The 23,432-nt window shown below is 37.0% G+C and overlaps 1 protein-coding gene across 1 annotated transcript in view; it reads right to left on the reverse strand.

The window, feature by feature from the left end:
* Positions 1–3,128: 3,128 nt before the first annotated feature.
* LRRIQ3 (leucine rich repeats and IQ motif containing 3) overlaps positions 3,129–23,432 on the reverse strand; it is a 96,684-nt gene continuing 76,380 nt past the window's right edge. The window contains exons 7-8 of the mRNA XM_070403378.1: positions 7,917–8,637; positions 3,129–3,661 (exon numbers count right to left, since the gene is read on the reverse strand). Coding sequence (XP_070259479.1) covers positions 3,514–3,661; positions 7,917–8,637 — 869 coding nt within the window. The 3' untranslated portion in view covers positions 3,129–3,513. The remainder of the gene's footprint in view (positions 3,662–7,916; positions 8,638–23,432) is intronic.

A 23,432-nucleotide genomic window follows, 5' to 3' on the forward strand; every position in this document is an offset into this window, starting at 1 on the left:
TAGCCAATGCTTCCATATTCAAGGAAAATAAGGACAAAATATGTTAATTTGATTTAACCAATAGGAGATTATTAGTGATTTTGTTAAAGGTGTGTTCACTGGAGTGTCATAGGAAGGAATGCATGTCGAGTTTATAGGATTGACATGTAAAAAATATGACAGGATGTTTGTGCATTTAAATAAGACTTGAATTGCCTTAGATATATATTTAGCATATAAGAATTCAATAAATGTGACAAAAGGGACAAATAGAAAACTACAACACAAAGGGAATAACAATTCAAGTATTTAAAAATACACATTTATAATAAAAATAACAAATATATAAGCATTTTTTCTGCTATTTTTTGGATGTAAGCTTTAGGAAAGGTATTTCAAGGTAGTTCCCCCAAGGGAAGACTTACTAAATTACACCTGAGGAAAACATCAGTGAATGTCTACCCTGCCTTTGGAAATATAGGAAACATACTAAAATTAAAGATGTAATCTAGAGATACTTATTTTTGATTCTTCAAAATAGAAATAGTGGCATTAAAGGTCATGAGATTGACCTATAATAGCACATAAATAGGAAAACAGACCTAAAAAAAAAAAAAAAGCACTGTGTAATATAATGTCTGTCTTACTACAAAGTAACAGAAACACAGAGATGAGTAAAATAGTCTTTGGCTTCAAGAAGCTCATAGTTGCCCAGCAGGCATGGCTCAAATGGTTGAGCATTGACCTATGAACCAGGAGGTCATGGTTCAATTCCCAGTAAAGGCACATGCCTGGGTTGTGGGCTCCATCCCCAGTGGGGGGCATTAGTAGGTGGCCGATCAATGATTGTCTCTGATCATTGATGTTTCTCTCTCTCTCCCTTCCTCTCTGAAATCAATAAAGATCATATGTATGTATGCTCATAGTTGAGTGGAAATAATCAAGAAGGAAATTATTGATTACCTGCTGAGTGTAAAGGCTATAAAATTTCCATATGGAATGAGAGCATAGATGAAGGGCAACAAACATGCAATAAATATATTGATGGAATGAATAACTTATATTCAGGTCTATCAGACTAAAAATTCTACTATTCCTTGATGGTATCCCTTAAATCTTACATAGATAGTTGACAAATCCTCTGATAAGTTCATAGAGAAGACTTCTGCCTCTATTCCTACACACTTACCTTTAGTAAGTGCTTACTCTTTGGAAGGCACTGTGTTACTTTATGTGTTTTCCTTATTTAAGTTTTGTAATAATACTATATGATATGAATTATTATTTTCATTAAATTCCAAAAAATATATATTATTTCCAAATACCAAACAGAAAACTGGGAAAACAGAGAAATTATCTAATTTGTTATGGGAACCTATATCTGTCACACTTTTTACCACCTCACAGAATATCCATTTGTTCTTTTAAAGAATAATCAGAAATAATAAAATGACTGGTTCATTAGTTATCTTCAAATTAACAGGAAAGTGGAAGCTGATGACAGGAACTTAAACAGATGGCTATCATTTTACAAAAATTAAAAAATTACTACCAATATTTTTTAGCAGTCCAGCATAAAAACACAACTGATTAAATGGTTATTTAATTTTTGGAAATTTACCATAGACTAATAAAATTAGAGACTTTTAAAAACCTCCAATATAATTGATGAGTATTAACAAGAAATTTTGAATGGCTTTAGCTACATTTTATTATGTGAGCAATGTCATAACAATAGTGAGATATTTGTCTTTCTAAATAAATGAAAACTATTGAAAAGTGACAATTTTATAAGGGATTTTTACATCTTTCTAATAATATCCTTTATTTTTCAAATTTCATACCATAAGTATGTGTTCAATAGACTTAAAACTAGTATATACCATTTCAGTATACTTTATGATCACAATTATCCTATCTAATAAAGAGGGAATATCCTAATTGACCCTCACACTGTCACAAAGATGGTGGCTCCCACAGCCAATAAGCAGGGAATATGCTAATTGACTTCCCAGCCCTCAAAGATGGTGGCACTCACAGACAAAACATGGCGGTGCCCAGTCCCCTCAGCCCCGCCAGGGCCTTGCTGCGTGCCTGCTTCTGGAGTCCCCCAGTCTCGTCAGTCCCCCAGCCACCCAGGGCCAGCCTGAGGTGCAGGCAAGCCTCAGATGGCAGCTCCCCAGCCATCCAGAGCCACCGAAGGCTCAGGTAACCAGGGAAGGCTGAGGCTTGCGCTGCCAGCAGTGGCAGCAGCAGAAGTGTGATGGGGGTGTCACCTTCCCCTGATCGCCAGATCGCCTCCTGTCCCTGAGGGCTCCCGGACTGTGAGAGGAGGCAAGCTGGCTGAGGAACCCCCCACCCCCTTTCCAGTGCATAAATTTTCATGCACCAGGTCTCTAGTCTATATGATAAAAGCCTAAGCAACCATTACAGCAAAACAACCAAAACAACCAGTCATTATGATGTGCACTGACCACCAGGGGGCAGACACTCAATGCAGGAGCTGCCCTCTGGTGGTCAGTGCGCTCCCACAGAGGAAGCACTGCTCAGCCAGAAGCTGGGCTCATGGCTGGAGAGCACAATGGCAGTGGCAGGAGCTTCTTCCACCTCTTCAGCAGTGCTAAAGGGCAGGGAGCTGAGCAGTAAGGATCAGTGAGCAGGTGGGTGGTGGGCGGTAAGGAGAGAAGGGTCCTGGACTGTGAGAGGGATGTCTGACTGCTGGCTTACGCCCGTTCCACAGAAGTGGGCCTAAGCCAGCAGGCGGACATCCCCCAAGGGCCTCCGGACTGCGAGAGGGCACAGGCTGGTCTGAGGGGACCCCCCCACCCACCCTCTCCCAGTGCACTAATTGCATGCACTGGGCCTCTAGTATAATTATATGTGTCCTCTCCCACTCTCTTGTCATCCCATATGTGCAAAGGAAAACACCTAAAAATACATATACAAAATTTTATGATATCTAAGAAAGTTAATAGGAATGTTTAACTTCTCATAAATTTTAAATTTCCTGAATTTTCATAAAAACATGAGTCACTGATACAGTGGTGAAAACTTTATTTTGAAAAAAATTCAGATATTGTTTTTATAAAATGAAAAAATATAATTAAATATATGAAAGCATGGTAATGAAATTAATCAAAGTACACAGTGTCTTATTAAAAGCCAGCAGTTAGGACAGAAATAACTAGGGTAAGAGTGCCAGAAGAACTGAACATAGCTTTGTTATACTAGGATATGAAACAATATAAGCAACACCTTTTGCAATATTTCCTGCTATAAAGGAAATCAGTTTTAATTGTTCCTTGGACATCTGGATATATATGGAACATTTGAGGTGCCAAGTCAACTTGATTTAAGTTAAATTATGATTTGTAAGAGAAACATTTTAATTGCTCTTTATATTTTTAAGAAGATTTATATACAAATCCATCTTGTATTTCTTCTTTCATAGTATTATTTTAAAGTCCTTTAATTGAAAATAATGGCTATATTTCAAAAAGACCATTGGATATGCTCTGGTATTGGTTCATTCTGTCATTCTCTGGGAGTTTTAACAATCACCTTTGCTTTCACACTTTCAATTTTTGCTTTAGCCTCTTGTAATCTTTCACAAGCTTTCTGAAAGGCAATCATATCATAAACAAATTTTTCTTCAGAGTGTCTTTTACAGTTTTCTCTAGCCCTAAGAGAGAAAAGTAAAGATTATGGAGTGAGGTACTTCTAAATTACTAAAATCATAACATTTAGTCAGATATTTAATGATAATTACATATATTAAAAATAGACATATACAAATAGGAAAAAAGACAGAACTTCACTTATTGCATAGAATTTTATTATAACATTCACTAAGATTTATTTTAGGCTATCATTTTTAATAGTTCTATTGGCTATAACAAAATCCATACAAACTATGGCTTAGATTCCTAAAGAGGCATCTAAACCAGATTATGACATGATTTGCAGAACTTTTGCTCAAGCCTCACTAAATCTAAACTTCCAGGAGTCTGGTTTTGTTGTTGTTGTTGTTTTTGTTTTTTTGTTTTCTTTAGCTTACTCCATTCACTTGTTTCACCCAGACCCGCAACCTTCTTCACTCTGATATCTGTCAGCCTTTTCTCTCTCAGTCTGTTTCTATTTTGTTTGTTAGTTCATTTTGTTCATTAGATTCCACATATAAGTAAAATTATATGGTACTTCTTTCTCTGACTGGCTTATTTCACCTAGCATAATGCTTTCCATCCATGATACCACAAAAAATAAGAGCTCCTTCTTTTTTATATCAGAATAGTATTCCATTGTATAGGACTCTGTTATTAACTGAACTGTGTCCCCTCCATATCCATACGTTGAAGTCCTAACTCCCAGTACCTTAGAATGCAACTGTATTTGTAGAATAGGTCCTTTAAGAGGTAATTAAATTTAAATTAGGCCATATGGGTGAGCTCTAATCCAATATGAGAAGATGAAGAGACACCAAGGATGTGCACACACAGGACAAAGGCCATGTGAGGACACAAGCCAAGGAGAGAGGTCTGAGGAGTAACCAAACCTGTAAACACATTGATCTTGGACTTCCTGCCTCTAAAATTGTAAAAAAATAAACTTCTGTTTAAACCACACAGTCTGTAGTATTTTGTTATAGTAGCCCTAGCAGACTAATACAGAGTATAAGTTAGAGAAAGATGAAGCAGGTTACACTGTCAAACCTGGAAATGTCATGGACCTTAGATTAACTCATTCACCTCTCCTCATTCATTTAAGAGTTATCCTATATTATAAAGAGGTAATATGCAACTTAACCCTCACAAGATGGCTGCCTACGACCAGGCCAGCAGGGGGGGGAAGTTGTGGGTGATTAGGCTGGTAGAGGATCAGTGAGGGGTGACTAGGCCAGCAGAGGGGCAGGTGGGGGCGACCAGGCCAGCAGGGGGAACAGTTAGAGGTAATCAGGCCGGCATGCAGAGGCAATGAGGGGTGATCAGGCCAGCAAGGGGTGGGGGGGGAGGCAGTTAGGGGCAACCAGGCAGCCAGGCAGGTGAGTGATTAGGAACCAGTGGTCCAGGATTGTGAGAGGGATCCCAGATTGGAGAGAGTCCAAGGTGGGTTGAGGGGACCCCACCCTGTGCATGAATTTCATGCATCGGGCCTCTAGTGTATTATAATGTTTGTCATATTCCCTAAATTCTATAAATATAAAGATACATATAACATGATATAACTATGAGAAGCTTATAAAAAGTGAAGAAAAATAAAGGTTTTTAAATCTAATCTAATAATAGACAAACAGGGTAATTGATTGTACCTTCGCCACATCTCCCATTGGCTAATCAGCGAGATATGCAAATTAACTGCCAACAAAGATGGCGGTTAATTTGCATACATAGGTGCGAAGCGGAGCAGCAAAGCGCTGAAGGCGGCTCCGAAGGCCTGGGTGCCGGGTGCTGGAGGAAAACCGGTGCTGGCAGCCAGGGGAAGGGAAGGCCTATTGCACGAATCTTTTCGTGCAACAGGTCTCTAGTATATAAATAAAATGAAAGCACTATGCAAGAAGACAGTGAAACATGGTGAAAACTGCCAGAGGAAAGATAAGACAGGCCTCAGTGCTAAAATAAAAGCACAGAGGGTAGCACAGCTTGGCATCCCAGAGAAGTGGCAGCACTCTATTTGTAAGGGTCAGACAGTTCTGGTAGGAACAGTAGAGCAGATAAACCCAGAAAAACAGACTTATATAGATCATCGTGTTCTTTATGTATGTTTAAGGGTACTCAAAATCTAGACTTGGGAAGTGAAAAAGAAGCCTAAGTCTATAAAGTCTAAAAATTAATTACCAAGTGGCTTTGGACAAGTTCTTCACATTCCCTCTGCCTCATTTTCTTCATCTTCAAAGGGGAATAATCCAACTCAGAATTCAGTAAAGGACTAAATGAATTAACACATTTAAAATCCTTAGAGGAGTGCCTGAAATTTAATCATTGCTTTTACTGGGTAGATAACAGTGGCATTCATCAGGACAGAAAATATAGAACAACTAGATAAGAAGATTAGGGTTCTGTTTTTTGTAAAATTGGGTTTAAAAAGCCTGGCTATCCATGTGGCGATGAGAAGAGAGTTACACAGAGAGAAGCAATGGCTTATGGTTAAGAGTACAGGAAGTGAAGCCATTCTGCTTGGGTTAGAATCCCAGATCTACAACTTATTGATTGTGCGGTTTCTGAAAAGTTATTTTAAGTTCTGTCTGCACCATTTTCTTCATCTTTAAGAAGGGACAATTCATCTCAATGGATTTAGTAAGAAGTAAATGACTTAATACATTGAAAATCTTTAGAGGAATTCCTAGAATTTAATGACCACTCATTGAAAATCAGCTATAACTATTGTGTCTGGGGCTTGGATAATAGTCTTGTCTGGACATGTAGCTGAGCAAAAGTCATGGCAAAAGTGACTTTGCACCTGTAATTAAGTCTAAAAAATGTATTGAAATAGCCATCCTACAGATAATAATTATAAACTGTGGAAAAAATGTTTTTTAAAAAACCCAACTATTTAAAATAATTGAAGAGAAACACAATGATTGATTATAATTAGATAGTATACCAGGATCAAATAATTGGAAAATAAAATTATGAAATTAATTCCATTTTACAATACCATAAAAATCCTATAAAATACTTGGACTCAAGCTTAATAAAAATATGAAAGGCCTGTCTTTGAGGAATATATGTGGTGAAAGTAAAGGAAGAGTTAAAAAAATAAAAGATCTTAGGCATCAATAAGTATGCAAGAGTTTCAAATTTAAGAGATAAAGCAGTTCCAAGTGATGAGAGGGGTTTTGTTATGTCTTTGGAAATGAGTTTAAAGGTTTTGGGGGTTCAAGAGTATTTAGGTTAAGAAATTGAGAGGGTTGTTCTTATGAATTTGGAAGTGAACTGTAATTATAGAAGTTGGATGAAGGAAAGCTTTATAAATCAAGATAAGACCACAGTTAATGAAGAGGGTAGTGGAGTAGGTCAATTGATGACCAAAATAAGAACAAGCAGAGATGATGTAATTGGATAACTGCCTTATCTGCCACAAATTCTTGCTGGTTGATACTCAACTTCACAGTAGACACCCTGCTGCCCTGAGCAGTGTCATAACTTTTTCAAAGTATGGACAAGAATATTTTGGAGAACTATTGTACCTGGTACATAAGGTTTTTTAATTTCAAAGTCTCTTTTTAATTCATTCTTAAATGTCCCTGTGGGTATTTTGTAAATTTTCTAAACTAGAGATTTATGGTTCCCCTTTCTTCTTTCATGTTCCCTCACTCAACAGCAAGAATAGGGAGATACTGTCTCAGTAATGACTTCACTAGTTATTGAGATTTGTCAGAATGCTTTTATGTCAAGTATTTGAACCGGAAAGAAAATGAAAAAGAATTGAAAATTGAAGTCTCTAAACAGACAACGTTTTTGAGTCTCAGCTCCTTTCTACATGTTGATACTCCAACTTTATTTGAAAATGTTCATAAATAAAACTCAATAATACCTTTCAGGACAACACTGTATTGTCTTATTCTTGTGTGCTTTCAAAGGTAATATCTTTGAAGGAGTTTATAAGAGAAGATAATTCAGTTAAGATACATTAGGAAGCTCTTAACTCTGCATCCTCTACAAATTAATGATGGCCAGACATTCAATTTGCTGTGGTAAACTAAGCTGATTATGTTCTTCTAATACTGATTTGTATTTTGATATACCACAAAATCTGAGGATAAAGTTGTTTTATTGTCTCATCTTTGGTAATATATTAGGACATACTTGTCATTTTTGGTTGTTTCTGCTTTCCAAAGTAGAATATATCATGTTATAAAGTACTGTTTGTTAGATCTCAACATTTAGTATGCAGTATTCACATTAAATTTATTTAAACACTTATATCAAAACTGTACCTACCTAAGTTCCTTCATGTATTTACGTAAATCTTTTTGAAGTCTTTCTGTTTCTCGTTTTTCCTGAACTATCAGATGTTTCTCTTTTAAGAGATCATTGTTCTTCTTCAATAGCCTCATTTTATTTACACTTCTGTCCCAAATAATGAGCTCATTATTTAAGTTTTGAATTAATAAACGGTCTCTAGCTTTTTGGTTTTTTTCTTCTAGAAACAAAGCTCTCCTCTCTCTAACTTTTTCCAGGTAGTTGGATCTGACCTGCCAGAGTTGGGACAAACCATCCTGAATTGCCCTGCTACTTTCAGCCATTTGCTTTCGTACTGCCCGTTTTTTCCTCTGTAACATTTCTTGAACATTTAAGCTGACTTTTTCTTGGGCGGTTTTTGCCTTGGTGATAGCTATTCCATTTTTCTGGTGGCTTTCCTGCTTCTTTTCTAAATGATATTCATCAATATCATAAAGTGTTTTGAGCTTTATACCGGTTCTGTGTATCGTAAAAAACTCTCTTCTTGCATTCTTCTCCAACAGCAGCTGTGGTTTGGTAATGACTGGTTTTTGCTGAGTAGTAGAAAGTGGCTGTCTAGATGTAGGAAAAGAAGCTTGTTCTTTCTTTTTCAATACTGCAGACTTCAATGAATCTGAAGAATGTATGGGGAGTTTGAATACGGATATCCTAAAACTGGCATGCAATTCTTCATCCTCAGTTTCACCTTCAGACTCCTGACCTACATCAGGAAGCAGACAAATATAATGCATGATATAAGTGTTAACCACAGCTTATTTTCTGTCTCAATTGTCTTGAAAGATACATTAATAAAATTCACATGAACCTATTATTTATTTATATTAAGAAGTATTTTTCCAAACTAATGTTCCTTTTCAATTTGTGAGTCAATAGTGATTTTAGAAAGAAAATCACTGTTGAAACGTTTTAACACAGAAATGCACTGATTCCTGTGTTTTCTGAATTATCTTTTTCGATTATTTAACTTGCACTGACTCAATAGCAATATCTTATACTTAATCATACATATTATTTTTACATATAGTTATCTCATATTTGCAAAGAACTCTCTATCTGTTTTACCTTGTTTTTCTTAACTCTGATAGAGACTAATAGCTGCCAATAATGTTGTTTTTTTCTTCATGGGACACACAAAGGGAACAAATTTCTCAGCTTCCTTTGCTATTATTGTGACCATGAGACCAAGCGCCCTCCAATAGAGGGTGGCAGAAGTAATATATATCATTTCTGGTCCACGGATATTTAGAAACAGATGTGCCTCCTCCTTCTTTATTCTTCTGATCCTCCGCACAGAGATAAGGTCCTCAAAGATGGTAGTTACACAAGGTGGGAGGACCCTGGCTCCCTGAATCATTGCTTGAAAAACTACTCACTGATAAGGATTATCTAACTCACACTCTATGGAAACCAGAAATAAATGGCAATTATGTGTGAGTCAATAAAAATTTCTGGGTCTATCTGTAGCATAGCAAACCTAACTAATGTAATATTTTCTGACAAGCCTACTGATGAATTTAGTGGAAAATACTGGTTAAAAAGTTCTATTGATGAATCTTAGGAACAGATGTTTTCACGTTCGACTCTATTAAAATTACATCTTGCTAATTATACTCTATAAGTATTTTATCTTTTCTAATAGAAGATTCTTGTAAAATCTTTATATATAAAATCTGATGGTGGAGGTTTTATGAAAGTTAAGGTTGCCATGAAGAATGGCAGGGCCTGTGGTCTGGGCAGGAAGTGGGAAAAAAGAGAACAGGTAAGATTTTCAATAGAGGCCACAGGAATGTCAACATTAGAAAAAGAAGCAGTGTTTAGAGCTAAATAGAGAACCAAGTCTTAGCAAGTAAAAAAGGATATAAAGCTAAAGTATCCACAAATAAGTGTTAAGAGTTTGGGCCCAAGCCAGACTGGTGTGGCTCAGTGGTTGAGCATCGACTCATGAACCAAGAGGTCACTGGCCCCTGGTCAGGGCACATGCTTGGGTTATGGGCTCGATCCCTAGTAGAGGTGTGCAGGAGGCAGCCAATCGATGATCACTGATGTTTTTATCTCTCCCCCCCTCTCCCTTTCTCTCTCTCTAAAATCAATAAAAGCATGTTAAAAAGAGTTTGGGCCCAAAGCAAATCACTAGAGACACAGAGGAACAAAGCCAGAGTTTCAGATCTATAATAAATAGGGTGTGGTCTGGAGCAATTATCTAGAAATAGCACTGTTTAGTGTAATTTGATTTTAAATGTGAACTTTGGCATGGAAAAGCTTGCTAAGAGTAAAAGATCAAGTATAGAAAATACAATAGTAATAAGTTACTAAAGGTTTTGGTCACCAAATACAATTTGTGTAGGGTGGGATGGTTTTCCCACAAAAGCATGCAGTGCTCTGAATCCAGCTGGGTGTCTTAGAATTCAACTCAATTCTGACAATATCAACTTGGAGATATGGTCAGACACTACAGGTTAAGGGATTCAGTCCTACAAGACTGTGCACCCTGCTTTAGGTGCCAATTGCAAGTCCAGGTTATGATCATCAATCATCTATAGATTGGCAGTTCTATTGACCCCCTTCTTGGGTTCAATTAATTTGTTAGAGTGGCTCACAAAACTCAAACATTTTAGTTATTATATTTCTGGTTTATTATAAAGAAATATATATATATATTAGAAGCCTGGTGCACAAAATACGTGCACTTGGTGTGTGGGGGGCGGGGCTTAGCCTGGCTTGTGCCCTCTCACAGTCTAGGACCCCTTGGGGGATGTCTGACTGTAGGACATCCTTAGCACTGCTGTGGAGGCGGGAGAGGCTCCCACCACCACCGCTGTACTTGGCAGCCGTCAGCCTGGCTTGTGGCTGAGCAGAGCTCCCCCTGTGGGAGCACACTGACCACCAGGGGGCAGCTCTTGCATCGAGCATCTGCCCCCTGGTGGTCAGTGTGTGTCATAGTGACCAGTCATTCCCAGTCATTCTGCTGTAAGGGTCAATTTTCATATTATCCTTTTATTATATGGGAATACCTGGCCAGCCTGGGTGAGTGGCTGATGGCTGTTTGCAGGCTGGCCACAGCCGCTTCAGTGTGAGGGTCCCCACTGGGGTGCCTGGCCAGCCTGGGTGAGGGGCTGAGGGCCATTTTAAGGCTGGCCACAGCCCCTTCAGTGTGGGGGTCCCCACTGGAGTGCCTGACCAGCCTGGGTGAGTGGCTGATGGCTGTTTTCAGGCTGGCCACAGCCCCTTCAGAGTGGGGGGTCCTGCTGGGGTGCCTGGCCAGTCTGGGTGAGGGGCTGAGGGCCGTTTTCAGGATGGCTCAGCCCCACAGCGGGGACCCTCACCCCATGAGGGTGTGGCCAGCCTGGGTGAGTGGCTGATGGCTATTTGCAGGCTGGCCAAGGCCCCTAGCCACCCAAGCTCCCAGTGGAGACTGGTTGGAAGCAGGTATCTGGGATTTATTTGTCTTCTATAATTGAAACTTTGTTGCCATGAGCAGAGGCCACAGCTGGCTCAGGGCAGGCAGGAAGCTTGGCTTCCTCCATCGCTTGGGCAACCAAGCCTCCTGCTTGCTCCAGCTCCGTGGCTGCCAGCCGCCATCTTGGTTGGGTTAATTTGCATATAGTCGCTCTGATTGGCTGGTGGGTGTGGCTTAGGGTATAGTGAAGGTATGGTCAATTAGCATCTTTGTCTTTTATTAGTATATATATATGTGTGTATATATATATGTGTGTGTATATATATATGTATATATATATATATATATATATATACATATACACACACACACACACACACACACATACATAGGGCATGGTATGAGGAAAGAGTGTGGAACTTCCATGCTCTCTGTAAGTATACTATTCTTCCTAAAATCTCCACGTGTTCACCAACTTTGAAACTCTCTGAGCCCTTTGGGTTTTTATGGAGGCTTCATTACATAGTCATAATTGACTAAATCAATAGATATTGGCAAACTAAACTCAATCTCTAACCCCTCTCTCCTCCCCAGAGGTCAGGGGTGAGACTAAAGTTCCAACCTTCTAATCATATCTTCGATCTCTTAGCAACTAGCCCCATCCTTAGGCATAGTCCAAAATTTATCTCACTAACAAAAAAGACATCTTTGTTGTTCTGCTATTATCACTTAAAAAAAATTCTAGGGGTTTAGGAGCTCATTTAGTCCTCTCAATAACCTTATGAGGTAAGTATAAATAACTGTTATCTCCATTTTCACATAAAGAAATTGAAGCTTAAAGAAGTAGACAATTTGCTGGATTGGATGCGAACATCTGGCTAACATTTTGCTGAATTAAAAAAATATATAAAAATAAATGAATGAACAAAAGTAAATTTTAATAGCCTGTTAAAACAAAAATATCAACACTCATAAAATAATCCAGAGTATTTTAACACAACATTGCAATACCACATATAATCTGAAACATATCATGTGAATAAAAATTTTTTCACAAAGGATATCACTTCACATAAAACACAGAAACCACACAATCATATAGGCCACTTAAGCTCTTCCTTCCTGTATTTTATTTGAGTGTTACAGTAGTAAAAAGATTTATATTATAATTCCTAAAGAAAATAAAGATAACCCAAATAGATTCAACTAACAATCCAACAAATAAATTAAAATGGACTATGAAAAATGTTTGAACAATTCTGAAGATAGGGAAAAAGAAACAGAGAAACAAAAAACTGAGGACATGTAACAAACGAAAAAGCAGAAAAATAAAATGGTCCTCATCTAAGAGAATTAGTTTCCTTATACAAAGGAAAGAGACACCAGAGAGTTCACTTATTCAGTCTTTCCATGCACACATACTAAAAAAAAAAGACCATGTGAGCACACAGCAAGATCTTGTCATCTACAAGCCAGAAAGAGAGGTCTCAATAGAAACCATCCATGCTGGCACTCTGATCTCAGATTCCCAGTCTCCAGAACTGTGAGAAAATAAATCTGTTGTTTAAGCCACTCAGTCTGAGGTATTTGGATATGGAAGCCTGAACAGACAAATACAAAAGGAGTACCTTGTCTTCTGAAGTACTGAGTACATGTCCCCACCTGATGTGCAGTAGCACACTAGTGTGTTGTTGAATAATGTGAGTGCCTAGACATTGACTACCCTGAAGGGGATGGAATTGCTATAAACTCTGCACTTCCTTATGCCATAAATTTCATCTGGAGTCTTTAGAGATCAAGTGTGGTCTGACATACTATTCTACCACCATGGCAATAGAGAGGGGCTCGGGAGGTAGTCTATCACTTAACCATGAGTTATTGTATGTGGTACTGTTTGCTATTAACAAGAGACTTGAGAAATAGGTGTTTTAAAGTGAAGAGATTAAGAAAAACAACACAAAAAACAAAACTCATAGATGCAGACAACAGAAGGAAAAGTGGGTAGGGACAGTAGAAGAAGGTAAAGGGAGGGGTGAATGGTGATGGAAGGACACTTGACTTGGGGTGGAGAACAGACACTACAATATACAGATGATGTATATTTTAGAATTGTACACCTGAAACCTATATAATTATATTAACTAGTCACCCCAATAAATTCAATTAATAAACACACAAAACATGTCACATAGCCCATGGTGTAGCCAATCTTGGGAGGGGGCTCCCTCAATTCAGACTATAAATATATCAGATCCTTCAATCGATTTTGGGTTGATATACATTTTTAATAATATTCTGCCTAGCAGCAGTGTGGCTGCTCTTCTGTAAATTAGAGTTTCATTACATTGAAATATAGAATGATATAAAAAATCCTATTAGATTTGAAGTCCATTCACATTTTCACATAAACACATACAGAAATGCACATTTTTACATATACACATACAGACTCAATGTTACATTTGTAAATAAAAGAAATGAAATAAATATTGTATAGATTATTTCAGTTATTTAAAATGTCTGAATTACTATAAAAAATGTATTATATTTTTAATAGTTATTCAGCTTTGTCACTGAATACTATGAAGATTATAAATAATTATTATTAAAAGCTGGTATATTAGTTACGTATTGCTACTTAACAAATTACTCTAAAGCACAAAGGCTTTAAAACAAGAAAAGAAATATTTATTATTTCGCAGTTCCTTGGGGTTAAAAATTAAAGTGTAACTTTGGAGGGTGGTTGTAACTCAGAGTTTTCCAATAATGTTTCAGTCAAGATACCAACCAGAGCTGCAGTCATCCAAAGGCTTGACTGGTGTTGATTTGTTCTATGACTGGACAATTTGGATACACTGTCTTACAGCAGTGAGATCAAACCAACTAATTCATTTATAGAGAATTAGCTTGTGCTACAGCAGCCTATTTCAACTCTCAGGGCAAATTTTAGCTTTTGGAGAAAAGAGAATATGTCTTATATATCTTTATATCCTCTACTAAGCTAGCATAGTATTCTGTATTTTTGGTATTCAGTTTAAAAACTCAACTATTAATTGGATACAGATATTTACACTCAAAACTATAATTTTTAAAATACACATTATACTTTTAAATATATTACTTTTTTTCAAAGGCTGTGTTTTATAAAGAAGTCCAGAGTGCTACTATAAGACTGAGGTATAGCAGAGGGATGAACAATTTGAAATAACTGATATGTACTTCTTTCCTCATCACATTCACTTATTCTTTTTCCCTTTCCCCTCTCTGACATCTTTGATCTGCTTATTTTTCCTATAGACCTTTTGCTTCACCTTTCCTATGGCATCAAGAGTCCTTGTCAGCCCTGACCAGGGAGCTCAGTTGGTTAGAGTGTTGTCCCCAGATGCCAATATTGTGGGGTTCAATCCCCAGTCAGGGCACATCAGGAAGCAACTAAGGAATGCATAAATAAGTGGAACAACAAATCAATGTCTCTCTTTCTCTCTCCTGACTCTTCTCTCCCCTGCCCCCATCTGTCTCCCTTCCTCTCGCTCTCTATAAAAAAAAATCAATAGAGGGAAGTTCATATCAAGAAGGCCTATATCAAGAAGAAAAATTTTAAATAAAAAATATAACCCTACACCTAAAAGAACTTGAAAGAGAACAAGAAACAAAGCCCAGAGTAAGTAGAAGGAAGGGAATAAAGATCAGAGTGAAAATATATGATGTAGAGATTAATAAAGTAATACAAAATATCAATGAAACCGAGAGCTGGTTCTCTAAAAAGATAAACAAGATTGATGAACTTCAACCAGACTCATCAAGAAAAAAAGAGAGAGGACTCAAATAAACAAAATAAGAAATGAAATAGGAGAAGTAACAACTGAATCCACAGAAATACAAAGGATTGCAAGAAAATACCATGAACAACTATATGCCAACATATTGATCAACCTGGGTGAGGTGGACAAATTCCTAGAAACATACAATCTTCCAAAACTGACTCAGGAAGAAGCAGAACACCTGAATCTATAATAATAAAAGCATAATATACTAATTAGACCAGACAGCTGAATGACCTTCTGGATGTCCTTCTGGACATCCTTCCGGACATTTTTCTGGATGTCCTTCCAGACAACTTTTCGGACAAAGCCAGGGCTGCGAGGGCCGAGGCAAGCCACTGGGGCTGGGAGAGCTGAGGCAAGCTGCCATGACTGTGAGGGCCGAGCCCCCTGCACGAATTTCATGCATCAAGCCTCTATTAGATCAATAACAACTAATGAAATATAAGCAGTAAACAAAAAATTCCCAGCAAACAAATGTCCTGGACCAGATAGCTTCACAGGCAAATTTTACCAAACATTCAAAGAACACCTATCCTCAAACTATTCCAAAAAAATTCAAGAGAAGGGTAGACTTCCAAGCTCTTTTTATGAGGCCTGCATTATCCTAACTCCAAAACCAGATAAAGACACTACAAAAAAAATAATTTATAGGCCTATATACCTGATGAACATTGATGTTAAAATCCTCATCAAAATATTAACAAACCAGATCAAGAATATACTAAAAAGATTATACACTATGATCAAGTGGGATTTATTCTGGAGATACAAGGTTGGTACAATATTTACAAATCAATAAATGTGATAATCACATAAACAAAAATAAAAGATTAAAAATCACATGATCATATCAATAAATGCAGAAAAAGCATATGATAAAATCCAGCACCCATTTATGATAAAAACTCTCAGCAAAATGGAAATAGGATCATACCTCACTTAACAAAGGCCACATATGAAAAACCTACATCCAACATCATACTCAATGGGCAAAAACTAAAAGTGTTTCTCTTAAGGTCAAGAAACAAGACAAGGATGTCTGCTTTCACCACTCTTATTCAACATAGTACTGGAAGTCCTAGCCACAGTAGTCAGACAAGAAGAAAAAATAAAAGGCATCCAAATAGGAAAGGAGGAAGTAAAACTGTCATTATTCGTACATGACATGATAGAAAACGCTAAAGACTCCATAAAAACCTGCTAGATCTAATAAATGAATTCAGCAAAGTAGCAGGATATAAAATTAATACTCAGAAATTGGTGGCATGTTTATACACCAATAATGAATCATCAGAAAGAGAAACTGAAAAAACAATCCCATTTACTATTACAATAACAAAAAATGAGGTATCTAGGAATAAATTTAACCAAGGTGGTAAAAGAACTGTACTCAGAAAACTACAGGGCATCAAAGAAAGAAGTTGAGGAAGATACAAATAAGTGGAAGCATATACTGTGTTCATAGGTTGGAAGAATTAACATCACTAAAAATGTCCAAACTATACAAAGCAATCTATAGATTCAATGCAATTCCTTTTAAAAATACCAATGGTGTATTTCACAGATCTACAGAAAATATTCCAAAAATTTATATAGAACCAAAAAAGATCCTGAGTACCCTTATCAATCTTGAGAAAGAACAACAAAGTAAGATGCATCACAATATCATATATGAAACTATACTAAAAGGCCATTGTAATCAAAACATCCTTGTGCTGGCATAAGGCCAGGCATATAGATCAATGGAGTAGAACTGAGAGGCCATAAATAAACCCACAATTATATGGTCAATTAATATTTGACAAAGGTAGCAAGAGCATACAATGGCGTCTCTTCGATAAATGGCGTTGGGAAAACTGGACTGGGATCATGCCTATCATCGTGCCTCACCTTCTGTTTCTGTAAAAGTACCTTACACATAGCAAATGCTCAGTGTTACATATATATTTTTCACATGTATTATGTTTATCTGATTGCTGTGTTTAGCAAACATTTTTCTATTAAAGAGAGATGGCTAATACCCACAGAAACCAAATAATTCTCAGAAGCTTTTTGTTTCTGTTTCTTAAACAGAGGGCTGAAAAGAGTGTACTTAAACACAAAATGGTGCAATTCTGTTTAATTTAGTAAATAATAAAGGGGCGTAAAATAATCTTTTGATAGGTTGCTGTCTTAGTGCCTTAAAATGTCTAACTCAGAATGACTAAAGAAAACGTAGCATATACATACAATGGAATATATTTAGCTTTTAAAAAGAAGGAATTCTGCAATATGCAACAAATAACATGAGCCTTCAGGACATTATGCTAAGTGCAATAAGTAAATCACAGAAAGACAAATACTGCACAATTTCATTTATATGAAGATGTCTAAAGTAGATATTTAGAATTTTTAATTGCTACTTGTAATCATATTAGAGTTCATTTTTCTGGTTTTCTCATTCCTAAATTATTAATTTCTATCTTATTTCAATTGTAATTCATCCTGATATGTTAATAATTCTTCTTTTAATTTCTTTTTGGATAATATACCTAGTATGTCTAAGACTCTGTGAGCATTTATTGAATCTTAGATCTCAAATCTCAATTTCAGTGTTTTAGTAATGTAATAGACACCAATTTTCCCCAATGGCAGCTACTTAAAATTACATATGGTCTCAATGAGGAATTTAATAGCTTCTAGCTTCCTAGAGTCATTTTGATTTATCTATCTATTAATTCATCTATGTATCCATCTTTCCATCCATCCATTTATGTTTTAGTAGCTTGGAAATTCAATTGAAATTCAGTAATTACAACTATAAAATTTCTGATTCAAACTCCCTCCATTTCTTAATTTTTCCTCTAAATTTTTAGTTTAATTTTTAATTGTTTGAGAATTATTTTGTTTCTGTGGATATTAGCCAGCTCTCTTTAATAGAAAAACCTTTTCTTTGCTAAACACAGCAATCAGATAAATATAATATATGTGAAAAATGTATATGTAACACCGAGCATTTGCTATGTGTAAAGTACTTTTGTAGAAACAGAAGATGAGGCACTATAACACGTGTGATCCCAGACCTCATGAAACTTCTAGTGGCAGAAAGCAGATAACAAACTCATAAACAAAAAATATATCATACAGGAATGAGGGCTCTGATGAAAATGAATAGGGTAAAATGACAATGAGTCTAGTAATTTTACTGAGTATACAAGAAAGATTTTTAATAGAAAATTCAATTGAATCTCAAATATGAAACACAAGAAGGAATAAGCAGTGGGAAAATTGGGGAGAAAGAATTTTCCAAGAGAAATGAGAAGTTACGGTAAGGACACTAGGTAGGAGTACATTTGGCCTGTTTGGGATACAAAGAGAAAGCCATTTTTGTTGGAACCCAGTGAATAAGATACATACAGGTGGTTTTGAGAGGTAAGGCATATTATCTGGAGTATTGTAGGCAACTGAAAAAAGTTGGTATTTTATTATGAGATTTCAAGCATAGAGAAAGAAAGATTTGGTATATTTTTAATAGGCAAATCCAATAGAGCTGCTGATAAATTAAATCACAGAGACCACCAAAAAAAAGTCAACCCACAAAAAAAATACAATCAAGGGTGAATGCTCCTAGCATTTTGTCTCAAAGAACAGTGATGCCATTTGTTGAGACAGGAAATATTGGGGGAAAATAAGATTTAGTGAACTAGGTTAAATATTCTATGTATTACTATTTATGAAGTTCATAGTTTTTATATTCAGACACAAGCTACCATTTCATTAATATGTCATATTTAAATTCTTTATCTTTAAAAATATTATTTCCCATTTACATGATTACTAATAATGATATGGGGAAAACTGAGGAAAATAACACGTTTGCATACTTTTTCTTAATTATACCAGATTGTTTTTGAGGTATAGCCATTAATTCCATGATCTGCACGATTCAATGCAGTATAACGACTTTTTCAAATATAGTTTACCCTATGAAAAATAAATGTTTGCTAAAAAAATTATCCTCATATTTTTACAGCATATAAAATTCCCTATTTAAGAGCAAAACACTGGGCCACATTGTAATCGATTTATTTTCAACTGCCCCAACAGATAGTTTTAACTGTCACATGAAACTTTTAGAACTCACAGGAACACAGAAGCTAGACCCATTTCTGGTCAACAGAACTTATTCGGTTCTTCTAAACGTATTACAGATTTATAAGCCATCTGTGAAGAAACAAGTGATCTAAGACTATTTAAATATCAGTGTAGGAATGATCTGAATGTTCACAAATGGGTTGAAGCAGTTGCTCTCTTCAGCGAAACTGCCTGACATCTTAGCACAAGCAGATGGCTTTGTGTGGTAAACAGGCTTTGAGGCAGGTTTGAGTTCAGGTGAAGCAAAAAAGAATAGGAGGGAAAGAAGTAAATATAAACAAAACAATGTGACATCAACTTCTGCCATGCAGAGTTTTCCCTGATTTGTTAGGCACATAAATATCATTGAAATTATTGTGACACAATGGCTATTTTCTTCCTTTGAGGTTTTCTTAGTAACAATACAAAAGGGTCTGAGGTTTTACTCCACCCATTACATATACACACATAATCCTATATAATAAAAGGCTAATATGCAAATAGACTGAATGGTGGAACAACTGAATAACAGGTCGCTATGATGTGTGCTGACCACCAGAGGGTGTGTGTAGAACATGGTGGGCATCGGCTGCGGTGGGATGGTGGAGTAGGTGAGCGGGGGTGCCAGACCAAGGTGGGGTGCCGGTCACTGTCATCGGTGCAAGCCTCTGGTGGTTACTGAAAATTCTTTGCTCCTGCGTGTCGCAGTCCCGCTGGGCACTTGCACCTGCTGCTGGCGCTGGCTCCGCTTGCACCCGCTGCTGGCATTGGAGCCACTGCTGGCACCCACTGCTAGCGTACGGTGCCAGCCCCGATCACTCAGCACCATTAGCAGGTGCAAGCAGCGGCTGCTGACCCCAATCGCCCCACAGGGCTTTTCCACCTCCTCCTGCTCCTGAGGGGAGATTGGGACAGAAGCTGCCACTCACACCCGATGCTGGATGCTGGTGTTGGCCCCCATTGCTCCGCACCTTCAGTGGGTGCAAGCAGGGCTGGTGCCATCAGCGTGTGGGAGCGGCGATAGTGGGAGCGGAGCTGCTGGCAGATAGGGAACCAGGGGCTAAGGCAGAAGGGGCTGGGCGGGGACACAGAGGATGTGCCAAGACCCGCCCCTGTGCCTACCACAGCCTCCCAGCCCAAAGTTCCTTTCAAGGTGCATGAATTCATGCACTAGGCCCCTAGTGTGGTACAAATGGCCTAAGATATACCAATCCAAGATCATCATAATATACAAAGTTTACAAAAACCTGTACATGTCTCATGTAACAGAATTATATGGGGACTGATCGCAATAGGATAGAAAGTTACAGAGATGTAGAGAAATTTCCCCTCTTAATGCCACCATTATACATTTCTGAAAATTAGATATATTGTATGAAAATTCTGTACAGAAGCCTACTTCTCTACAGACTACATGGGAAAAAGTGTAATGAATTCCATGCTAACCACAAAATCTTATACTTTCAAAAAAAAAAACCACACAAAACAAAACCAAAAAAACATGGCTAACATGAAAGCAGTAAACATACTTATAAGGTGTATATTAATATGTAAGATATTTAAAATATTGTTACTTGAACATTAACAAATGAGGTTCCTTACAAATAATTGTTTCAATTGCAAGGATATGGTTGCTGTTGGTGACAACATCTCAGATAAATATCCCAATTGTTGACATCCAACATGCTTTAAAAATGTCTACATATAATTTTTTTCAAGATCTTTATTGAGATATATTTAATACTCGAGGCCTGATGCACAAAATCCGTGCAAGGGGCTTGGCCCTTGTAGCCACAGCAGTTTGCCTCGGTCTTCTGGAAGGTCGTCCAGAAGGACATCCAGAAGGTTGTTTAGCTGTCTGGTCTAATTAGCATATTATGCTTTTATTATTATAGATACCATAAAATTAATCATTAAACCATTAAACTATACAATGTGATGGTTCTATTATATTAAGAGTTATCCAACTATCACCACATAATCTATATTTAAAACATTTTCATCATACACCAAAAAAAAAATGCTACAACTATTAGAGTCACCCTCCACCCCCAACCACTAAAACTTCTTCAACCCTAGGCAACTGCTAATCTACCTTACATCTGTGTAGATTTATGTGTTCTGGACACTATCATAAGTGGAAGCATATAACATGTGGCCTTTTTTCATTATCCCAAAGAAGTCCATTGTAGCTTTATGATTTCTTCCCTTTTTAAGCTTGCCTTTTATATAGTTTTCCTCCATCTCTACCTTTGCCTATTCCATCCTGAGTTCTACTGGTCTGACAATTTTAGAACAAAATATATAAACCAATTCAATACCTAGCCATAAACACTGAAAAACCAAATGAACTTCTGTCTGGGCAAATGTTGGCTCAGTATGAAGGTCAAAGTTTTTGCAGGTTCTTGAATGACTATGAATCAGTCTCTTGATGATATTATTATTTCACTAGAGGCCCAGTGCATGACATTCGTGCACTGGGGAGAAGTGTCCTTCAGCCTGGCCTGCACCTTCTCGCAGTCCAGGACCCCTTGGAGGATGTCCACCTAAGCCCTAAGCCGGTAGGCAGACATCCCCCGAGGGGTCTTTAGTACTGCTGCGGAGACAGGAGAGGCTCCTGCCACTGCCACTGTGCTTGCCAGCCATGAGCCCAGCTTCTGGCTGAGCGGTGCTCCCCCTGTGGGAGTGCACTGACCACCAGGGGGCAGCTTCTGAGCTGAGAGTCTGCCTCCTGGTGGTCAGTGTGTGTCATAGCGACTGGACATTCCACTGTTTGGTCAATTTGCATACTAGGTTTTTATTATATAAGATTTTATCAACTTCGCTATTTCTGTAACCTGCTAAGAAACATGATGCCTCAGTCTCCCATCTCCCACCCCCCTCCAACACCAGGATCTTAGTATGAAGATCTAAACATCTAACCTGGTATCCTGAGGTCAAATCTGTGTGCTCAACTTGGACCACCCTGACTACACAGAACATGCTAGTCTAATGTCTACTGACATAATGCTTTGCCTCTACCTCACTGTTGCTTTTGAGCCAGTGAAAAGCAAGAGCCACTATTGGATAGTGGTTAGGGGTATAAAACCAGGAGTAAAATCAGTTGATTTTCCAAAATGCCGTGTCTTAGCATTTCAGAAAGTAATTTCAAGCAAGTTATTTAACTTCACAAAGCCACAGTTTCTTCACCTATAAGATGGAAGAACAAAAATGATTACCTTAAAGATTAGCTGTGAGGACTGAGAGAAAACTGTTTGTTACATAGGAAGAAATTTTAAAATCTAGATTTCATTAGTTCAGCTATCAGTTCCATTATGAACTCTATAAATTCTTATTTCCTTGAAAATGGCAGGCATTTCTAGTTTAACCAAAAGGCTTCCTCACACTCCCAGATGCTGCCTCAGAATTTAACAATAGCATTCTGTCTAGAGTGCTGCAATTCATCAGAATAGACTATAAACCAATACACTTACTATCTTTATCTCAGATAATAAGCTTCGCTTAACCTTTTCTTATACAATAATTACAATTTTCTCTTTATGTAATATACTCAAACTGAATTTCTTTTGAGTCTCAAATATCTCTTATACCTGACCTGAAACAAAATATAATTTTATATATTTTTTAAATCTGAAACCTGATATTAATCCAGCTTTGCACTTACATTTTGGTTTAAAAGTCATTATTTACCAACTTATCTAGTCACTATTCTTTCTGATTTTTTAAAATATGTTCATGTAGACGTAATTCACATACCAAAGAAATATTTTTTATAGTGTATAGTTAGTGAAAAAACAGACAATAGCAATGGAACAAAATAAAGAACCTAGAAATTGATCCACATAAATATATTCAACAAAAGAACAAAGGGAAAACAATGGAGCAAAGATAAGTCTTTTTGACAAATGATACTGGACCAACTGGACATTTACATGCAAAAAATAATAATTTAGACACATACTTTATACCCTTCACAAAATTCAACTCAAAAAATGGGTATTAGTGCTCAAAATAAATATAAAACTTCTAGGAGAAAAATTATTAGATAAGTTTGTATATAGCAGTGATTTTTTTAGATGCAAAGTGAAAGGCATGATATATGAAAGAATTAATTTCAGGACTTCATTAAATTTAAAAACTTCGAAGAAAGACAATGTCAAG

This window comes from Myotis yumanensis, unplaced genomic scaffold, assembly GCF_028538775.1.
Source record: "Myotis yumanensis isolate MYYU_CA2020_CCGP unplaced genomic scaffold, mMyoYum1.0.hap1 SCAF_2, whole genome shotgun sequence".
Classification (NCBI taxonomy): domain Eukaryota; kingdom Metazoa; phylum Chordata; class Mammalia; order Chiroptera; family Vespertilionidae; genus Myotis; species Myotis yumanensis.